At 48.2% G+C, this 19278-nt stretch overlaps 1 protein-coding gene across 1 annotated transcript in view; it reads right to left on the bottom strand.

Annotated features, from left to right (window-relative positions):
• Map1b (microtubule associated protein 1B) overlaps positions 1-19278 on the bottom strand; it is a 116561-nt gene that overhangs the window by 8413 nt on the left and 88870 nt on the right. Inside the window, exons 4-5 of the mRNA XM_004651546.3 lie at positions 18705-18845; positions 1244-7745 (exon numbers count right to left, since the gene is read on the bottom strand). Coding sequence (XP_004651603.2) covers positions 1244-7745; positions 18705-18845 — 6643 coding nt within the window. The remainder of the gene's footprint in view (positions 1-1243; positions 7746-18704; positions 18846-19278) is intronic.

Below are 19278 nucleotides of genomic sequence, written 5' to 3' on the forward strand. Positions count from 1 at the left end.
AGTTCCAGGTCAACCTGGGCTAGAGTGAAATCTTGCCTGAAAAAAAAAAAAAGATAAAGAAAAAAGAAAGAAAGAAAAAAAGGCTGAAGAGATGGCTTAGTGGTTAAGGTGTGTGCCTATAAAGCCAAAGGACCCAGGTTCGATTCCCCAGGACCCATGTAAGCCAGATGCACAGGGGGCACATGTGTCTAGAGTTCATTTGCAGTGACAAGAGGCCCTGGCATGCCCACTCTCTGTCTCTCTTCTATCTCTCTCTCTCTGCTTGCAAATAAATAAATAAAAATTTTTTGAAATTTTTTTAAAAGGAAGGAAGGACGGAAGAGAGGGAGGGGAGAGGGACAGATAAACGTGGGGAGCAGTAGAAATCAGGATCACCAGGCATGAGGGACATCTGCTCCCGAGTGGAATTTCAATCTAGAAGGCACCTTGTATTGCCATTAGGTAAGACAGGTAAGAAGAAAACAATTCCAGTGTTTTCCTCTCAATTGTGCTCCATACTGATAGTCAACTGGAATTAGGGTGTTCATCAGTTGATAAGAAAACTAGTGCCTTTTTTTTTTTTGGTTTTTTTTTTTTTGTTTGTTTGTTTTTTGAGGTAGGGTCTCACTCTAGCCCAGGCTGACCTGGAATTCACTAGGTAGTCTCAGAGTGGCCTCGAACTCATGGTGATCATCCTACCTCTGCCTCCTGAGTGCTGGGATTTAAAGGTGTGCGCCACCACACCCAGCTCAAACTGGAAATTTTTAAGTTGAAAAAGATCTTAAAATTTTTGTAACTTTACATTTATATAAACTGTCAAAAAGGTTAAGTCTGAGGCCCAGACTGCCCAGTCCAGATTGGCCATGGAAACCTCTGGGGTGCCATAGGCCTTTCGGGAGCTCCCGGCCCATCACCCAAGCTTGATTCTAAGACCAGCATGCCTGAAGCCTTCCAGAGCAGGCAGGCAGGCAGACAGACAGACAGACACACACCACCACCACCACCACCACCATCCCCCTTAGTTCTGAAGACTCAGAACAGGTCTACGGCTGTCCAGAAAGTTGCCAGCCCTGCAAACTCCTCCGACGGGACCCAGGTGGGCTGGGTCCTATGCAGTTCTATCCGTAAGCCTGGGAGCCATGCTGGGCTAAGATGCCTTTAGACGGAAGAGGAGGGCAGAGGGGAAGGTAAAGTGCCAATGGGGGCTCCCCGGTCTTGGGAACTAGAAGGACAGGGTATTGGGATGCGGGGAGGCTCAGCCTACCTGCGGTGGCGGTCTTCACCGATTTGGACGCCGAGGCGTTGGCGGCGTTCTTGGTCTCCTTGTCTTTCTCGTCGCCACGGGCGGCTTTGACCTCAGGAGTGGTGGCCGTTTTCGTAGCTTTCTCCACCGACTCTTTCTTCTTGGGAGAAGCTACCCTGGACGCCTTCTCCGAGGATTCCTTCAAGGCGCCTGGCTTCGGGGAAGCTGCCAGGGGCTTGGGCTTCCCGTCAGCCTTCTTGACAGGCGACGAGGACTTGGTCTTCGTCCCCGGCTTCTTGGTCTTCGCCTTCTCTTTCAGGTCCTTCTTCAGGGCTTTGCCGAGGGTCTGCTCGATCGCCAAGGCCTCGGGGTCCACCATGGTCACGTCAGGGTGGCGGGGAGAAGGGCTGCGATCCTGCATAGGGGCCGGAGGGGGATCCATGTGCTTGTACGTGACCGTTTTGTCCGTGGGGATGGTCTCCGACTCGTCTTCGGAATCGATGTTGGCATCGGCTGTGATGGAGGGGCACTCTTCCGTCTCCGGGGGCACATCCGAGTCGGTCTGGGATGGGGCCGACTCGCTGACTGAGGTGGGAGGGGTCTCGTCACACTGTCGCCCCTGTGGCTTTCCGCCTGGAGGTGGCGGGGCTCCTCCAGGCTGAGTGAGAGGCTTCTCGGATTCTTCAACGGGCTCTTCGCTGGCGAACCATTCGAGAGGGTTGGGGTTAATGAAGGAGGGCGAGAGCTCTGTCTTGGGATGCTTGTATTCACAGGAGGACACGAGGCATAAGTCAACATCCTGGCGGGCCTCGGAGGGGGATCTCTTCTCGGTCGTGTAGCAGTGGTCTGAAGTCTCATAGGAGTAGGTAGAGGCCTGTGGGGTCTTGGTGATCTTTTCCATGGTCTCGTAACAGTACGTGGAACTCTCCGGGGTCCGTGTTGTCTTTGTCGATGTCTCGTAGGAGTAGCTTTCGGATTCAGGGAAGCTGGTGATTTTCTCAGTGGTCTCGTAAGAGTAGCTGCAGTCTCCTGCGGCGTGGCCACCGTCTTCAGAGTCGTCGTAGCCGTTGCTGATGTCGTCCAGGAGCCTTCTGGACCTCTCGGTCTTTTCATAGCTGTAGCCACTCGCGCCGGGGGTCCTTGTGGTCTTCTCGCTGATCTCGTACGAGTACCCGCCCTCTTCAGGGGTCCTCGTGGTCTTCTCGGTGATTTCATAGGCATAGCCGCCATCTTCTGGGGTCTTGGTGGTTTTCTCAATGGTCTCATAGGAGTAGCCACTGTCACACGAGGCTTTCGTGGTTCTCTCTGTCTTCTCATAGCAGTAGCTGCCTGCATCTGGGGCCCGGGTGGGTTTCTCGTAGGACTCACAGTCATAATCTTCCTCATCTGGCGACCCGGTGGTCTTCTCCGGCTTCTGATAGGCATAGCTAAAGTCACCGGGTGTCTTCCTTCCACTCTCCTGCTCCATACCGGATGCGGTAAAATCTCTATTCAAGGCTAAGTGATGCTGCATGGTATCAAACAGCATGGAGGCACGGAAGCCATAGGGCTCTGCAGATCTATCTATTGGTGGAGAGGAGGAGGTATAGCAAGCCTCTGAGTTCTCTTTAGCTGCAGAGGTAGAATCTGAAAAGCTAGGTGAATATAAAGGGGAGGATTCTCGAGGGGTGAGCGGAGAGATATCTGATTTTGGAGACAGCTTCTCTCCTTCTAGACTTTGCACCTTCTCAGAGGCAAGTGAGGCATATAAGGACATATCTCTTGGAGGAACAACGTCAGAGAGAGTGTCTTCCTGAAGAGGAGAGGCTATCTGAGAAGGGGTATGAGCAGAAGAGGTGGATGGGGAAGCTTCGACCTGAGACACAGAGATGAGCTCAGACAGATCATTATCCTGGGTGTATGACGGCTCTTCCATTGGTGGGATCTTATGTGACAAACTGGAGTCCTGCATGTCAGAGGGACTATAGTCCACTTCGGTCGGCCCGTTTTCAGTGATGTGAAGCATGCTCGCACCCACGTTAGGGTGATCTGGAGACTGTCGGCTGAAGTCCATAGCAAGGGAGTGCTCAGGAGACTCCTGGCCAAACTCAATAGACATTGAAGACTGCTCAGATCGATGATCTTGAACTGGTGTCCTGGATTTGGCTGTCTTAGGGGAGAAGTCTGGAGGAGAAATTGACATTGGTCTTGGGCATTCTTCTTTAGACGGAGACATTTCCGTTTCCTGGAACGTGGTAGGTGTTTGCACAACAGATACTGAAAGGGAGTCGTCCACTTCTGTGGAATGTGGGGAGCCCACTTCCGCATGCAAAGAAGGAGACACGTCGTCCGTGGTTGGCTCTGGAAATGAGCTTGTCGCCACGGAGGCTGTAGAGACTGAGGCCACGCCCTCCATGTGAGAGTACGTGTCTTCGGCCACACCCTCATCTACAGGGGTGGCTGACTTGTCTGAGACAGTGCCTTCAGAAATGGACATCTTAGTGTCTTCTTTGAACGATCCGAACTGGCTGACATCTATTTGTGTTGGAGAAACATCTCCTCCCAGTTTCCTTTCATCCAAAGCCAGCGTTGACTGGGAACTCATGACGTCAACATCGTGGGTTTTCTTGTCGGGACCAAAATCTTCCTTAATTGGGATAAAGTCTGTGCTTTGCCCTTCCTGTTTACAAAGCCCAGTGGGAGTCATTTCAGGAACGGGACTTACTCGGTCTGGAGAGCCTTGCTGGCTCCCCTTTCCTTCATAGGGGCTTTCAGTGCCTCTGCCGCGAGCCTTGCCGTCGGCGCTGAGAAAATCTTCATATGGGGACTCGGATCCGATGAGGGGAGGGCTGCGTAGAGGAGACAGGACTTTCTCCATAGGAGACTCTGAGTCAGGTACGGGCTCATCCATGGGGCTTACGGAAGCCCTTTCATTCTCGTCTTTGGCATCGCTGAATTCAAAACTCACGGGAGCTGCCTGTGGTTTTCCGGTGGCTTCTGTAGGGAGGTGAGTGGCTTTCTCCTCGGTGGGAGATTGATAGTAAGGTGTGTGGCCCGCACTGCCAGTCACAGACTGAGACGGTGATACCACTTCCAGAGTCTTCTCTTCAGGGCTGGCGCAGTGCTCTTCCACTACTTCTTGGGTCACCTCAGGAGACACGGAGACTGCTCCTGCCTCTGTGGAGACCTTGATCTCGTTGGGTGTCAGAGAGAAGTTCACGCTTCGTTCGCCCAGGGGCGTCTTCTCGATGGGCGATGGCGGAGATGGGCTCAGGGATGGGCTTCCAGCCGGGCTCAGCCTCCCACCGGGAACTGGCGAGATGGTGGTGCCTTTGATGTCTAACACGGAGCCGGCTCTCACTTCTTTCTCTTCCAAGCAATAGGCATCACGCAGAACAGACTTGCTGAGTTTGTCTTCCTCCATGGAGGAGGGTGGTGATATCGTGGAGGCGGAGGCATTATAATCCTGGCCGTCCGTGGCGTCTGTTTTGGACCCTTCTGATAATCCATTGAACGGGGCCACCGCAGGCTTGCCATAGTCCTGAGAATACAGCACAGATTCGTATTTGGTGATGTTGACATATTCCTGAGATGGGGACTCCGTCTCCTCGTTGTTGGTCTCGTCGCTCATCACGTCACGAGGAGTAGACATCTCGTCCATGGGAGTGGGCTCGCTGGAGATCTCAATGGTGGACTGAGTGTAGCCGGAGGTGGCGGTGAATTCCTCGGGCTGGTCCTCACGATTGTCCTCGTCAGAGGCGGTGGCCTCGCTCTCCGAGCCTCCAGGTAAAGTCTCGTCGTGAATTGAGGACGCGGGTTCTCGGCCAGGAGAGTGGGCTCCAGGTGGCTTGGCTGATGGAGTGAGGAACCCATACTGGTCCTCGGCGACCCCCGCCTCGGCGGCCTTGTCCACCACGGCCATCACGTAATCCTCAGCGTCGAGTTTTTCCGGCTCGTAGTCCTCCTCCCTGGCGTCCTCTGCTTTGTCCTCCTCTTCTCCCTCCTCCTCGGATTGCTCAACTTCTCCTTTTTCAACGGCCTCGTCCATGTCTTCCTCGGCCCGGTCGTCCCCGCTGGCCACAGACTCCCTCTTCTCCTTGATGTGCACGTCGGCCTCGGCCTTGGCACTTTCGTCGTCCTCGGTGGGGCTGTGCTTGGAGGCGCTCCCGCTCACGTTCTCTTCCCCGTCATCCTCTGGCTCCTCGGCCTCCTCGGTTTCTGCCTTCTCTTCGTAGTCTCCGGTCTCCGAGGACTCTTCAAAGCCGGCGCCCTCGTCTTCGAATTTTTCAATGTCGTCCACCCCCTGCTTCTCAACGGGCTCCAGCTCCTCGGGCGTTTGCTCGCATTCGCCCTCTCCTTCGGTGGTGGTGATCCCCTCATCAGGGGACTCGGCAGACCCTTTGATGACTTCCGTCTCTTTCTGGGTGACATAGGCTTCCACGGGCTCCCTTTCCTTGACTTTCTCTTCATCTTCGATGAGTTCCAGCTGAGGTCGCAGGTCTTTGGCCACATCAATCTCCTCAGCTTTTAACTCTTCAAAGTCCTTGGTGAGATCCTCGGGGGATGACATCAGTGACCTCTCGGCTTCCAGTTCTTTGGAGGGGCCGCTGGCCGCCAGTCCGGCCACGGCCGCCACCGATGCCACAGTGGCCGCGGCGCTGGCAGCCATGGCGGCGGCCTCTGCGGTCTTGCTGTCCTTCTTAACGACTTTGATCTTCCCCTTCTCCTTGGGCTTCCCAGCAACAGCGGACTCTTTCTTGACAGACTCTTCCTTCTTCGGTACTTTTGGTTTTAACGCGGCTGGTTTTTTTGCTTCTGATACAGGGGTCGATTTCTTTAAGTCCTTAGAGATCTTCTTAATTTCCTTTTTGGGTTCCTTTTCTTCCTTCTTAATCTCCTTCTTTTCTTCTTTCTTCACATCCTTCTTGGCTTCCTTCAGTGGTGTGTCCTTCTTAACCTCCTTCTTGACCTCTTTTTTCTCTTCTTTCTTGATGTCTTTTTTGACTTCCTTTCTCACCTCCTCCTTCTTGGGCTTCTCCTCCTTCTTAGCTGGTGCTTTGTCTTCCTTCTTAGCCACCTCTTTCTTAGGCTTTTCCTTCTCTTCTTTCTTTTCCTCGGGTTTCGCCTTCGTGTCTTTCTTCACCACCTTGTCTTTGGCAACTTTGGGTTTGACGTCAGCGGCTTGCTTCTCGGCTGCCTCGGCCTGCGCGGGGGGCTGCTCGTCCTTGCTGGGGACCTCCTTCTCCGTCACCGGAGCTTTGGCCTCGGCTTTAAGCGGCTTGTCTTTTTTCACGATCACTTTCTCTTTGCTTTCGGCTTTAGGTGACTTCTCCGGCTGGCTGGCTTTGGGGGCCTCCGGGGCTTCTTCCTTGGACTCCTTCCGCACGGACTTGCTGGGCAGGGCCTTGGCGGCCGGCTTCAGGCTCTCGCGGCTGTCAGCCCTCTGCTTGAGCTTGACTTGCTTCACGGCAGGGGCGGGCACCTGGCCCGTGAGATCCTTTTGAGTGGCCAGTGGTTGCTTTAAGAAATCTAGATGTTTGAGCTTTTCTAACCCTTCCAGGATGTTGTACTGAGTGCTGTTTCCAGGAAACAGAACCCGAATGATCTTCTCAGCAGGGTTGGCTGGATGCCACACGATCAAAGACGAGACTGAAGTTAAGTAGGAGACTGGGATATCGACTTCTTGACCATTGGGCAGGATTAACTCAGCCTTGTCTTTGTTGGTGCCAGTCCACTGCTGCATAAAATATTGCATCTCCTTGCTGCTCTTGACTGGGTTAAGCACGTACATCTCAAGTTTGCCCACTCCCATTTTTTGAAAAAGGATGACAGGGTCGATGGCATTGCCTACGCTTCTAAATAGAGGCTCGGGTTTTAGGGACAATTTGTTTAGGTATTGCAGTGTGAAGCTTGCTTCTTCGATGCTTCGTTTCATCTTGATGTTGGGCTCTGGGCTTTTCAGATTTTCAGGTACATTGAGAAACACAACTCCTAAGTCCGGAGAGATGAGGTTTTTCATCCAGTCACTGTTGGTGGTGGACCCCTGGGACTGCTCCTCTTCCAGCTCTGCGATCTTCCGCTGCAACATGCTGTTGATTCCAGGCAAATTGTCATCCCCAATGTGGGTGAGCAGGATGGAGTCCACACGGTCCAAGTGCCGGATGAGCTTCCAAAAGCATGATTTTCTTTCCGATCCTCCATTGATGAGCATATTGAATCCGTTCACTGCAAACAGGGCAGAATCGCCCCGGCCCCCTGGGAAAATGTAACAGCAGGGCTTGGAGAGCTTGAGAAACCCCCCTGAGGTGGGGGGTTCCAGGATGTCAAAGGGAGATGGGACTTCTACTGACTCGGAGAGATATTCAGTAAACTCAGAAAGTCCTTCCATTTCTGGCAATATGGAAGCTGAGTTGAGCTTAATATTGATGAAATCTTGGAGGTTGTGTCTATCAAGATTAGAATTCTTCCAGTCCCCCTCCTCGGGACAGAACAGGGTTAGGCTGGCTTTGTTTGCAGGGTGGGTGGTGCTCAGTAACTCCCCAATCTGGGTTTGAAAAAAAGAGACAGAGTTAAATCACTGTCACCATTCACCTATCATTTCTTTCTATTACTTGTGACAGGATCAACGATTTCGCAGAGTCCAATAACTCAGCTGAGCAGTGGTGCTAACGGTTTAAATACTGACATATTTGCAGCTTAGAAGTGTCTGTCCTGTCCCCCATATATCATCTTCAACCTCTCCCCTCGACCCTGCCACTGGAATCCTTTCCCGTATGTCCTTGCCCTGGAGCCCTGTTGCGTGTTCCAAAGCCAGCGACCATCTGTGTGAGCAGTGTTTGTGCCACAGCAGTTATGACATAGTCTGGATGCTGCCTCTGGGTTATTTACCATGTGAAGATGCCCTTTAAAACTATCAAGCAAGGGCTGGAGAGATGGCTTAGTTGTTAAGGCGCTTGCCTATGTAGCCTAAGAACGCCTGCCTAAGAACGCTTGTTTGAATCTCCAGGTAGCCAGACACAAAAGGAATGCGAGCGTGCAATGTCGCATGTGCATACAAGTGTCTGGAGTTCATTCATAATAGCTGAAAGGCCCTGGCATGCCCATTCTCTGCCTCTCTCTCTCTCTCTCTGCCTCTTTCTCTCTCTGCCTGTCTCTTTTTTTCTCTCTTTCTCTCTCAAAAACTAAAATTAAAAAAAATATATATATCAAGCAGGCTGGGCATAGTGGTAAATGCTTTTAATCTAGCACTTGGGAGGCAGAGGCAGGAGGATAGCTGTAATTCCAAGGCCAGCCTGGGACTATAAGAATGAGTGCCAAATCAGTCTAGGCTAGAGTGAGACCTTACCTTGAAAAGAAAAAGAAAACAACAAGAAGAAAAATGTCAACCAGAAGAAAGCTATCTGAATCATTTTACCACTGATTTAAAAAATCTGTACAGTCTTAAATGACTGGGCTTGGCGAAAAATAAATAAATAAAAAATTAAAGCCCAATTGATACATTAGAAGATTTTAGATAACAGTAAACTTCTTGCTGTCTCCTTTTATTTTGTTTCTTTTTAATATTTTTTTAATTTTTATTTTATTGCAAGCAGAGAGAGATAGGGAGGAGACAGAGAAAATGGGCACATAGGGCATCCAGAACTCCAGACACATGCGCCACTTTGTGCATCTGGCTTTACATGGGAACTGGGGAACTGAACCCTGGTCTTTTGGCTTTGCAGGCAAGCGTCTTACCCGCTAAACCATCTCTCCAGCCCTGCTGTCTCCTTTTAGAATTTAGTGGGCACAAAAGAAAAAAAGTTAGGTAGAGTTTTTCCCTCTGGGAGACAGGAAGTTATGGGTTGCCCGTTTAAAAGAAAAAAAAAAATGACTGGTTTCTGGCATCAGTGCCTCAGTACTTAAAATGTGAGTGATTCGCCCAACAGATCCTCTGTAAATACAAAAGCTTTTATTGAAGCTGGGATGGTTGAAGGCCTTAGGTAAATTATACAAGCCAGTGGCTACATTCATTGCTCATTTGCTCAGGTTTAAATCCAAGGTGAGACACTGCTCTCTCCCTGCTCTCACTATTTTTAGGACAAACTAGTATAAGTGGCTACGATCCCTCTTGGCTCGAATACTTTTCAAACACACTGTTTAGTACTTTCAAGGAAGGGAATGTGGAAAAGGAACTCAGTAGTTGTGGCTTCATGAAATCAGGTCCGTGACTAGAAAACTATGGTCAACAAGGAGAGCAGAAAAGCAAGCCAGCACTGCAGGACCAGTTTCTCTTCACAGAGGGGAAAATCTGGTCTCTCTGGAAAGACGGCCGTGCATGATGAGACAAGAATGCAGAGATAAGAGCTGGAGACAGACAGTCAGGGAGATAAATGGGACAGGTAGGAATGAGGCGGGGGAACCAGGACATCCTTGCGGGCCCCCAGCAGAAATGAAGTCCCCGTGTTTTCCCATACCTGGCCTCCAGGCCTGTGGGGCAGGAAGCACTCTAAGGGGGACAAGAGTCACAAGCAGCAGCTGGGTCCTAAGGTGCCCAGGCCCGGTTATGCTCAACCAATGTTTGTCAGTGAACAATGAGCTCAATAACAGGTTCTGACAATGTCAGCAGTGGCCAGGAAACCTATGACTGGTTCTTCAAAACAGAGGTTACTTCTAAACGAACTGGAAAACCAAATCTCCACAGTAACAGCATCCACATAGTAAGCCTATTAGTATATTGAAAGCTTAGCAAAAACACTTTTTTTTATGTCTTTGCATTTTAATTATCTTTGTCTTCCCAACATACAACCAGACTCAGAATTTTTGTTTGTTTGTTTTTGGACTGCACTAAAGTTGGTCAATGCAATACACGCTATCTTCCTGGGAGATGAGATGTGAGCCTCCTGATGCTTATCCAACACTGACTGTCACCATGGTCGCCATAAGGCCCAGTGACAGGAACGTGTGGAAGTCATGCTGCTCTGGGACAAGGGTCTCCTTTCTTGTTAATTGCCTTTCCTGATTAAATGCAGACCTACTGGCAGAGAAAGGAAACTCATGGCTTTCCTGGAGAAGATGTTAACAAAACAAGATCTTAATTTCTAAGCCAAAGCCATGTAACCACATTTCACTTTTTGATTCACTCTCTTGCTTGACTGATGAGGAAATACTGTAGACAGTGTCCCTGGGCAAGACATTTAGCAGGACCTCAGAAGAGTTGATAGCAGAATGTGATAGATCTGTAGCCAGCCATGGAAGCAGGGCTACTTAGCTGTCAACCTGGAGGGAGTTCTGCGGCAAAGCTGCCCTGGGATCACGTCTGTCCTACTGCATACTAACCAGGATGAAAATGCGGAGAGACACGCTTATATCAAAGCTGTGGCTGGTACAAAAGTGAGGAGCGTGACAGAATGGGAGATGGCAGAACTGAAGTATTTATGCAAGCTCTTGACACCGCAGCGATGGCCAAACCAACCCTTAACCGGATAGTATTCTAAAGGGATCAATGTAAAGTTCAGTAAACCAGCAGGCTAAAGTATGAGATTGGAAGACATGGCTTATAGCAATATCCATGGGGTGGGGGGGGGGTTGAATAAAACAGAGATTTTAGTTGTCAGTCAAATGGATTTATCACAAAGCTCAAGGAGCTTAAACTTCAAGGGCCCTCAGTGGCTTCTTAGTCCTCTAACCGAGCTCTGTACTTAACAGTGTATTAATAATGGAGTTTCCTTTTTCTTGTTGGGAGTCCCCAAATTATGTAAGTTTCAAATCCCTTCAAAGCCTATATCCTTTCCCCATTGATGTTTAACTATGTGTAGTGGCAGCGAAAAGCTACTTTTAGACTTAGTTATTAATTGTACTGAAAATTATACAAATCCCTGTCTCTCATGACCCTAATCTGGTCAGATTATTTTTGGATTATGGTATCTGTGTTAAATCAGGACAAAAAAATACAAATTAATTTATATATTTATGTGTGTGCATGTGTATGTGTGTTTTGCTAGGAATAATCCCCGGGGGGGTGGGGCTTGGGCACACTAAGCAAGCACTCTACCCCTGAGGTACACCCCTACACAAGTCATAACATTTTAGAGGAGCTAGGCTAAAAGCCTGAAATAAGTCTCTCTTGCCGGTTCCTTCCTTCTCTTTGACTTGAAACTTCTAGAACTATTCTCTCCTTAATCTGTTTCTCTCCCTGCAGTACAGTATCTGTCTTCTGAGCTTTAAATACATGACTGGATTGCAAATGAGTACCTCCAGGCAAACTCTTGAGTTTCCTGGCTCAGGGCCCAAATATCCCCTTGTCTAATAACCCCTAAGTGCCAAAGCAAGACCAGAGCTGAAGGCTGGAATTCCCTCCACCCATACTCACACCACTTGTCCTTCTGGACAGAGGGGAACAGGTTTGGAGAACCATGAACGGGGAATGTAAGGAAATTTTATGAAAGAATTGTGAATAAAACCAGAGATGAGTAGTCTATGGGATGGGTAGAAAAATACTGTAGGTGGAATGAGGATCGCACTCCTTCCCTGAGAATAAGGAAACAACAACAAACAAACAAACAAACAAAAAACTTTATCAGCAGAGAGGCTGAAAAACGTCTCCAAGAGATGTCTTGTCTCACTTGAAATCCAAGGAGGGCTGACTTAGCTTGATGAAATGACTGCTCTGTCCTCAGAGTTGGTTTTTTGTAGTTGACCTCCAGTGATTAAGACTCCAAATCTCGGAAGCTCAAAGGACACCGACAGTCTATTTCTCAGTATATTTACCTTCCGCTAGTCTTTTCCTCCTCTAAAAAAGTATCATTTTTGTTTTTCTTTTCTTTTCTTTTTTTTTTCTGGTTTTTCGAGGTAGGGTCTCACTCTAGTCCAGGCTGACCTGGAATTCACTCTGTAGTCTCAGGGTGGCCTTAAACTCATGGCGATCCTCCTACCTCTGCCTCCTAAGTACTGGGGTGAAAAGCATGTGTCACCATGCCCAGCTTATTTCATTTTTTGTTTTTCTAAAATTGGGTTTCTGATTTTTTTTGTTGTTGTTGTTTTCTCGAAGTAGGGTCTCACTCTAACTCAGGCTGACCTGGAATTCACTATGTAGTCTCAGGGTGGCCTTGAACTCACAGCGATCCTCCTACCTCTGCCCCCCAAGTGCTGGGATTAAAGGCGTGCACCACCACGCTTGGTTTGATTTCCAACCCCCCCTCCCCCCGGCTATTTTGACTAGTGTGTTTCAAGGGCTGAATAAAAGAAACAGGATTGATTGGGGCTGGAGAGATGGCTTAGCAGTTAAGACACTTGCCTGCAAAGCCAAAGGACCTCGGTTCAATTCCTCAGGACTCATGTAAGCCAGATGCACAAGGTAGGGCATGCATCTGGAGTTTGTCTGCAGTGGCTGGAAGCCCTGGCGCACCCTCTCTCTCTCTCTCTCTGTCTTTCCCTCTCCCCCTCTTTCCCTCTGTCAAGTAAATAAATAAAAATAAAATATTTTTTAAAAAAGGAACAGGATTGGATACAAAATGAACTTGAAGGTCCTTCTGTTCTCATATTTTTTTCAAAGCAACAATAGGCCAATACAGATATCCATTAGTTTAGTCCAGTCACTTTCAATTGACTTTAGCTCTCGCATCTCTTCTTCAATGCCTATGACGTAAAAGGTTTTGATAGTTCATCTCAATGATCAACTTGATGGGATCTAGCATTATCTGGGAGACACATCTCTGGGCATAACTGTGATGAAGTTTCTAGAATAAGTTAATTGAGGTGGGAAGACCTACTGTGGTGGTTTGATTCAGGTGTTCCCCATAAGCTTAGGTGTTCTGAATGCTAGAGATTTGGGAATGAACACCTCCTGGAGGCAGTGTATTGCTGGGGGTGGGAATATGGGTGTTATAGCCAGCTTCCCCCTTGCTAGTGTTTGGCACACTCTCCTGTAGCTATTGTCCACCGGATATTGGTCAAGAGGTGATGTTCACCCTTTGCTCATGCCATCGTGGAGCTGCCCCTCGAGTCTGTAAGCCAAAGTAAACCCTTTTTTCCCCAAAGCTTCCCTTGGTCAGGGGATTTCTGCCAGCAATGTGAACCTGACTGCAACACTACTGGAACTGTGACAGGACCATGTCATGGGCTGGGCTCCTGGACTGAGTACAAGGAAAAACGACGAAAGCGAGCCAAGCACCAGCATTTATCCCTCTTGGATTCCTAACTGCAGAATAAAAGTGACCAGCTGCTTCATGTTCCTGTCACCATGCCATGGCAGACTGTATCCCCTCAAACTATATAAACCTAGTAAACCCTTCCTCCATTAAGTTCTTTTTAAATTTCTTAAAAATATTTATTTATATATTTATGAGAGAAAAAGAGACATATAGAGAGAGAATGGGCATGCCAGGGCCTCTAGTCACTGCAAGCAATCTCCAGACACATGCACCACACCTTGTGCATCTGGCTTTATGTAGGTACTGGAGAACTAAACTCAGGTCCTTAGGTTTTGCAGGTAAGTGCCTTAACAATTGAACCATCTCTCTAGTCTCACTGAAAATGCATGACTTGGGCTGGAGAGATGGCTTAGTGGTTAAGCGCTTGCTTGTGAAGCCTAAGGACCCTGGTTCGAGGCTCAATTCCCCAGGACCCATGTTAGCCAGATGCACAAGGGGGCACATGCATCTGGAGTTCGTTTGCAGTGGCTAGAGGCCTTGGCACGCCCATTCTTCTTCTCTCTCTCTCTCTCTCTCTCTCTCTCTCTCTCTCTCTCTCTGCTTCTTTCTGTCTTTCACTTTCAAATAAATAAATAAAAATAAACAAAAAAAAAAGAAAATGCATGACTCCGGTAAGCTAGAAAGGAGATATAAAGGGAATAGAAAGGGAGGGGAAGGGGTACTTAATAGGATGGTATTATATATGTGTAAGTAGAATGGATTAATGGGGTGAAAAGGCCTAAGTGAGGCCAGGGGAAGAGACTGAGTAAAGGAAAGGTGGATGGAGGGCTAATCAAAATCAAAAAGGGGGGGGGCTGGAGAGATGGCTTAGCAGTTAGGCACTTGCCTGTGAAGCCTAAGGATTCCAGTTCAAGGCTCGATTCCCCAGGTCCCACGTTAGCCAGATGCACAAAGGGGCACACACGTCTGGAGTTCGTTTGCAGTGGCTGGAGGCTCTGGCACACCCATTCTCTCTCTCTCTCTCTCTATCTGCTCCTTTCTCTCTCTGACTGTTGCTCTCAAATAAATAAATAAAAATAAACAAAAAAATTTAAAAATATATTTTAAAAAAATGTAAAAGAGTATAAATAAGTCATATGGAAACCTACTTTTTTGTACAATGGAACACTCAGGAGCCATAGATTGTTACTAGAAAATTTTCAGTACCAGGGATAGGATACCTTCCAGTGAGTTGTTAGCCAGGGAGGTCCCTGATGTCCCCAAAACATTACAGGTCATTCCTACCAGGAATAGATGGTAAGAGCCTATTTCTGAAGACTCCACATACTTGGGCTGCAAGGCCACTGAAAAATACTGCTGGAACTGAGCTGATAACCTCCTCCATGTAGACCAGCTGACAGAAAGCTGGAAAAAGCCATGCTGCATGCAATTCAATGGGAGAGATAAACAACAGTGGACACTGCAAGCCTTAAGTTTGGCCAACCAGGCCAAATGAGCCAACAGGTGCAATAGTGGCACGTCTGTTCTGGGAAACCAACTGCTCTCTAATTGGACTGGAGGCCCGCTCCAGGGGAGGGAATACATCCCTGATACTAAAAACCTACAACAGGTGTAGTCATGAGCCCTAGGGGTGTAACGTCTGCTGTTGTCTGGCTAAATGTATATACTATGCTCACCAAACTGCCCAGTAAGCACTTCTCTTAAGTTCATACCTATATATTAATGCTACTCTCACTTTTGGTTAGAGAAGCTTCTCTTTTCTTATGGCAGTGACCTTGGGATGACTCAGAAGGCATCAAGGTGCTGGGAAGAAGTGACAGGAATACTCACCACTAAAATAACTCTATCACACCTTCCAAGGCTCAGGGTCCATTGCAGAAGAGATGGCAGAAAGAATGTAAGAGCCAAAGCAAGGGTAGGACTCCTTACAACGTACTCCTCAAGACACCAAATGGCCTAGATATCCATGACCTCACAGTGCCTGACACTACCTACACAAGACCAGCATAATAGGAAGGAAAGATCATGACATCAAAATAAAAGAGAAACTGATTGAGTGGGGGAGGGGATATGATGGAGATTGGAGTTTCAAAGAGGAAAAGGGGGGGTGGAGGGAGGGAATTACCATGAGATATTATTTACAATTATGGATGCTATCAATAAAAATAAATAAATTTAATTCAAAAAAAGGAAAATGGATGACTCAGTTCCTTGGGTTTTATTGTTTATTAATTATTTTTATTTATTTTAATGATTATTTATTATTTTTCCATGGTAGGGTCTTGCTCTAGCCCAGGCTGACCTGGAATTTACTATGTAGTCTCAGGATGGCTTTCGACTCAGTGATCCTCCTACCTCTGCCTCCCCTCCTGAGTGCTGGGACTAAAGGTGTGTACCACCACAACCAGCTAATTCTTTTTTTTTTTTGGTCAGGTATTTTGCAACAGTCACAAGGAAAGTAACTAACATAAAGGTAAAAGCTGAGTCGCTCTGGTCAGGAAGGAAGGCAGGATGCATTCTAACTGCTACCTCATTTCCCTTTCCCTTCCCCTCCCTTCCCACCAGGACCACTGCTCCGGTCTGTGAGAGAAAATGCCAGAGCTCCTTTTCCATGTATACTGAACATGGCTTTCTCCAGCATAGGGCACTTGACATTAGGAGGGCACAGAGGAGAGTACAGCATTGTCTCCGGCTTCAGCGATGCCTGTGTGGGTGTAATGAAGATATGTGCCCCTCAGAACCCAGCCCTGTGACTATCAGCCCTTGGGAAGCAGCCTTCCACAGAACTTGAATTCTTTAGATAAGTCTGTTTCTTTTCCTTCTATAATTAATGCTAAAATCACACACACACACGCACATGGCCCGTTGTACAAAAACTCCATTTCCACCATCTGTCAAAGTGACTTAAACAGCAATATTTATGACAATGATATTACTTCTTCTTTTAAATGGGAGGATATTACTTGGAGTCCAGATGGATGAAACATGAAAACTCCTTATATAAAAGTTTGGCAATGATAAAACACTTTTCGTTTACACATTGCCTTTGTTTAGTTTCATGGCAAAAAGAAAAAAAGAAAAGAAAGCCATGATGTGCGCAGAAACCAGCCACTAGAAAGGAACTGCAGAACTGCACAGGAATGCAAGAGGCGCCCATGTGCATACAAATGAGCCAAGGGCTCAGGGCTGAACTGAACTTGCCAGCAGATCACTTGACTAGCCATCATGTCACTGGGCCACTTCCAGGCCTCTGCCTTTCCTCTCCCTGCGACAAGATGCTGACGTCTGAACTAGCACACAAATGAATGCCAGCACATCCCTGCTTAGCATACAGCAGGGACTTGAGGCCACTGGACCTGACATTCCACTGACTATATGTCAATTTCAGGGCAGTCAGCAGAGAGGGAACTACAGCTCTCGTTCCACATTTCAGTGCCATCAGGAGATCACTTCAACTGCATGTAGGCACAATTTATCATGAACTCACAAAGCCTTGGAGGAAGGAAGAGCTTTCATTTTAAAGTTGCTGAAAGAGGGCCGGAAAGCTGGCTTGGTGGTTAAGGCGTTTGCCTGTAAAGCCAAAGGATCCCGGTTTGATTCTCCAGGACCCATGTAAGCCAGATGCCCCAGGGGACACATGCATGTGGAGTCCGTTTGCAATGGCTAGAGGCCCTCGTGCGCCCATTCTATCCTTCTCTCTCATTTTCTCTGCCTCTTTCTATCTCTCAAACAAGTAAAATAAATAAAATATACTAAAAAATATTTTTTTAAGTTGCTGAAAGACCAGCTGTGCGTGAGCCTTGGGGCCATTGAGAAAGGAGACTTTTGGTTGTCTGGGATCTTTTGCTGGTGTCTGGGGAGCCAGAGCTATGTGTTTCCATATGCAGAGAACACCACACCTTCAGAGAGAGCAGAGCTTCTTAGGCTAAGTGAAAACATTCCTTTTGGGCTGGAGGGATGGCTTAATGGTTTAGGCGTTTGCCTACAAAGCCAAAGGACCCAGGTTCAATTCCCCAGGACCCACATAGGCCAGATGCACAGGGTGGCACATGCATCTGGAGTCCATTTGCTGTGGTTTGGAGGCCCTGATGCTCTCTCTCAAATAAGTAAATAAAGATAAAATTTTTTTTTTAAATGTTCCTTTTCGCAGTTTTGTATTGTTCCCCCACTCCTATGGGTGAAGAGTGAAAACTGTGATGTCTTCTGAGCAGGGCTTTCCCTGAAACTTCTGAATGAACCAAATGAAGTCGGGCAGTTTGTTTATAGCTCTCGCCAGAAAGCGCAAGCACACAGAGGCTTCTGGGGTGGGGGGTGGGAGGCTAAGGAAGATTTAACACAGAAAGACACATGGCCCTTCACAGCACACATGAGACACTAATGAACGTGGTAACTTCTGTCAGCACATCCCTTAGCCTCCCCATTTAGGAATCTGCCATCAGCGACAGGCCCTGGCCTGCTATGAGGCTGGCCCTGTTTCCAATGCTGTTTGTGGATCCCGTAAACAATTATACTATATGAAACAGGCACATAATGGTGGCAAGTTTCCTAGCCAAGAAAAGTTCTCAAGCAGAACCAAAATCCTTCATCTGATTTTTAACCAAAAAGCCAGTAATTTCTTGCAGTGTCCAATGCTTTGCAAGCGCTTTTTATTACTCTGATTATTTTCTTCCTTCTTTCCGTCCCTCACTGACAGGTCTAGAACTTACTGTGCATCCCAGGCTGGCCTCAATCTATTGAATCTCTTGGCTCAGCTGTCTAAGCGCTAGGGAAGCACAGGCATATGTTGCCACACCTTGAATGAGATGTAGTTCTGATCAATCTTAGCGATTCAGCTGCAGTCCAGCTAGGGCTAGTTGGACCATGTTCCTTGTTTTCCTACACGCCTCCTCTTCCACAGCCCTCTTTTGTAGGTTGCGCATAGGGCTACAGTTTCAACACTGGGTCCAGGCATTAGAAGTTAGAGAAGTCAGAAATAAGCAGGCCAGGAAAACCAGCTCAAGTCCTGGCAGAAATCAAGGCAGCGACATCCCGCCCAAAGCCCGAGAGATGTATGAAGTGTTTTCTCTGCAAACAGGCAGCCCGAGTTTCCTCTTGGAGTCTGTCTGTTCGTTTCTCCATCTCTTTGGCTATCTGTAAACATAGATTATTCTCTCTCCACCCACCCACCCTGCTTCCATCTGTATCGCAAGCACCTTAAGAATAGGTCCAATCAATGATCAGTGAACGCTTTAGGTCCTCTGGCTAAAAGTCACAGGACTAACACATTTTGGGTGACACAGTTTTGCTTATATTAAAGGGGCGGTGACACTCCCTCCCACCCCCTTATCTCCCCAGTGTGTTCGAAGAGCAGCTAGACACCCCGGAGGGGAACCTACCTCTTGATCGGTGAAAATCTCTATGAAGTTCTGGAAGGAGAAGGAACCCGACTGGAGAATGAGCTCACCGGTGTTTTCAAAGCATTGCCCGGTAAGCACCAGCAGCTTGTGGCGGGCGGCGTCAGTGATCATCAGGCGCACCTGAAACACAGCACGGGCACCGAGCGTGATCACCGGGCCCCGTATCCCGCTGCCCGGACAGCGCTGGCCTTTGAAGTGAGGGAAGCTTATTACCCACCCCCAAAAACATCCCTTCCATGAGTTTCATTCCTCCCCCTTGGGGAGGGGGCGGGGGAGGATGGACAAAACCCTGGCTGAAGGTGTCATCCACAAAACTGAGCAGTGTGGCTGGTAAGTATACCCATTCTTAAAGTTTTGCTTCAACCCAGACGGCAGTGGTAGCTGCCTCTCTCCCTGCAGTTTTCTCTCTTATTCAAAACAGCCTCCACAGCTAGCGAACATTTGTTCCACAGCTGGGCAGCAGGGTCTGCTAGCAGCCTGCAGCCTGTGAGGCCAGGGAAAACTGGAGAGCACCCCACAGGCTGAAGCCAAGCCCCCCAGTTGTCCTTTCAAG

Source organism: Jaculus jaculus, chromosome 14, assembly GCF_020740685.1.
Source record: "Jaculus jaculus isolate mJacJac1 chromosome 14, mJacJac1.mat.Y.cur, whole genome shotgun sequence".
Classification (NCBI taxonomy): domain Eukaryota; kingdom Metazoa; phylum Chordata; class Mammalia; order Rodentia; family Dipodidae; genus Jaculus; species Jaculus jaculus.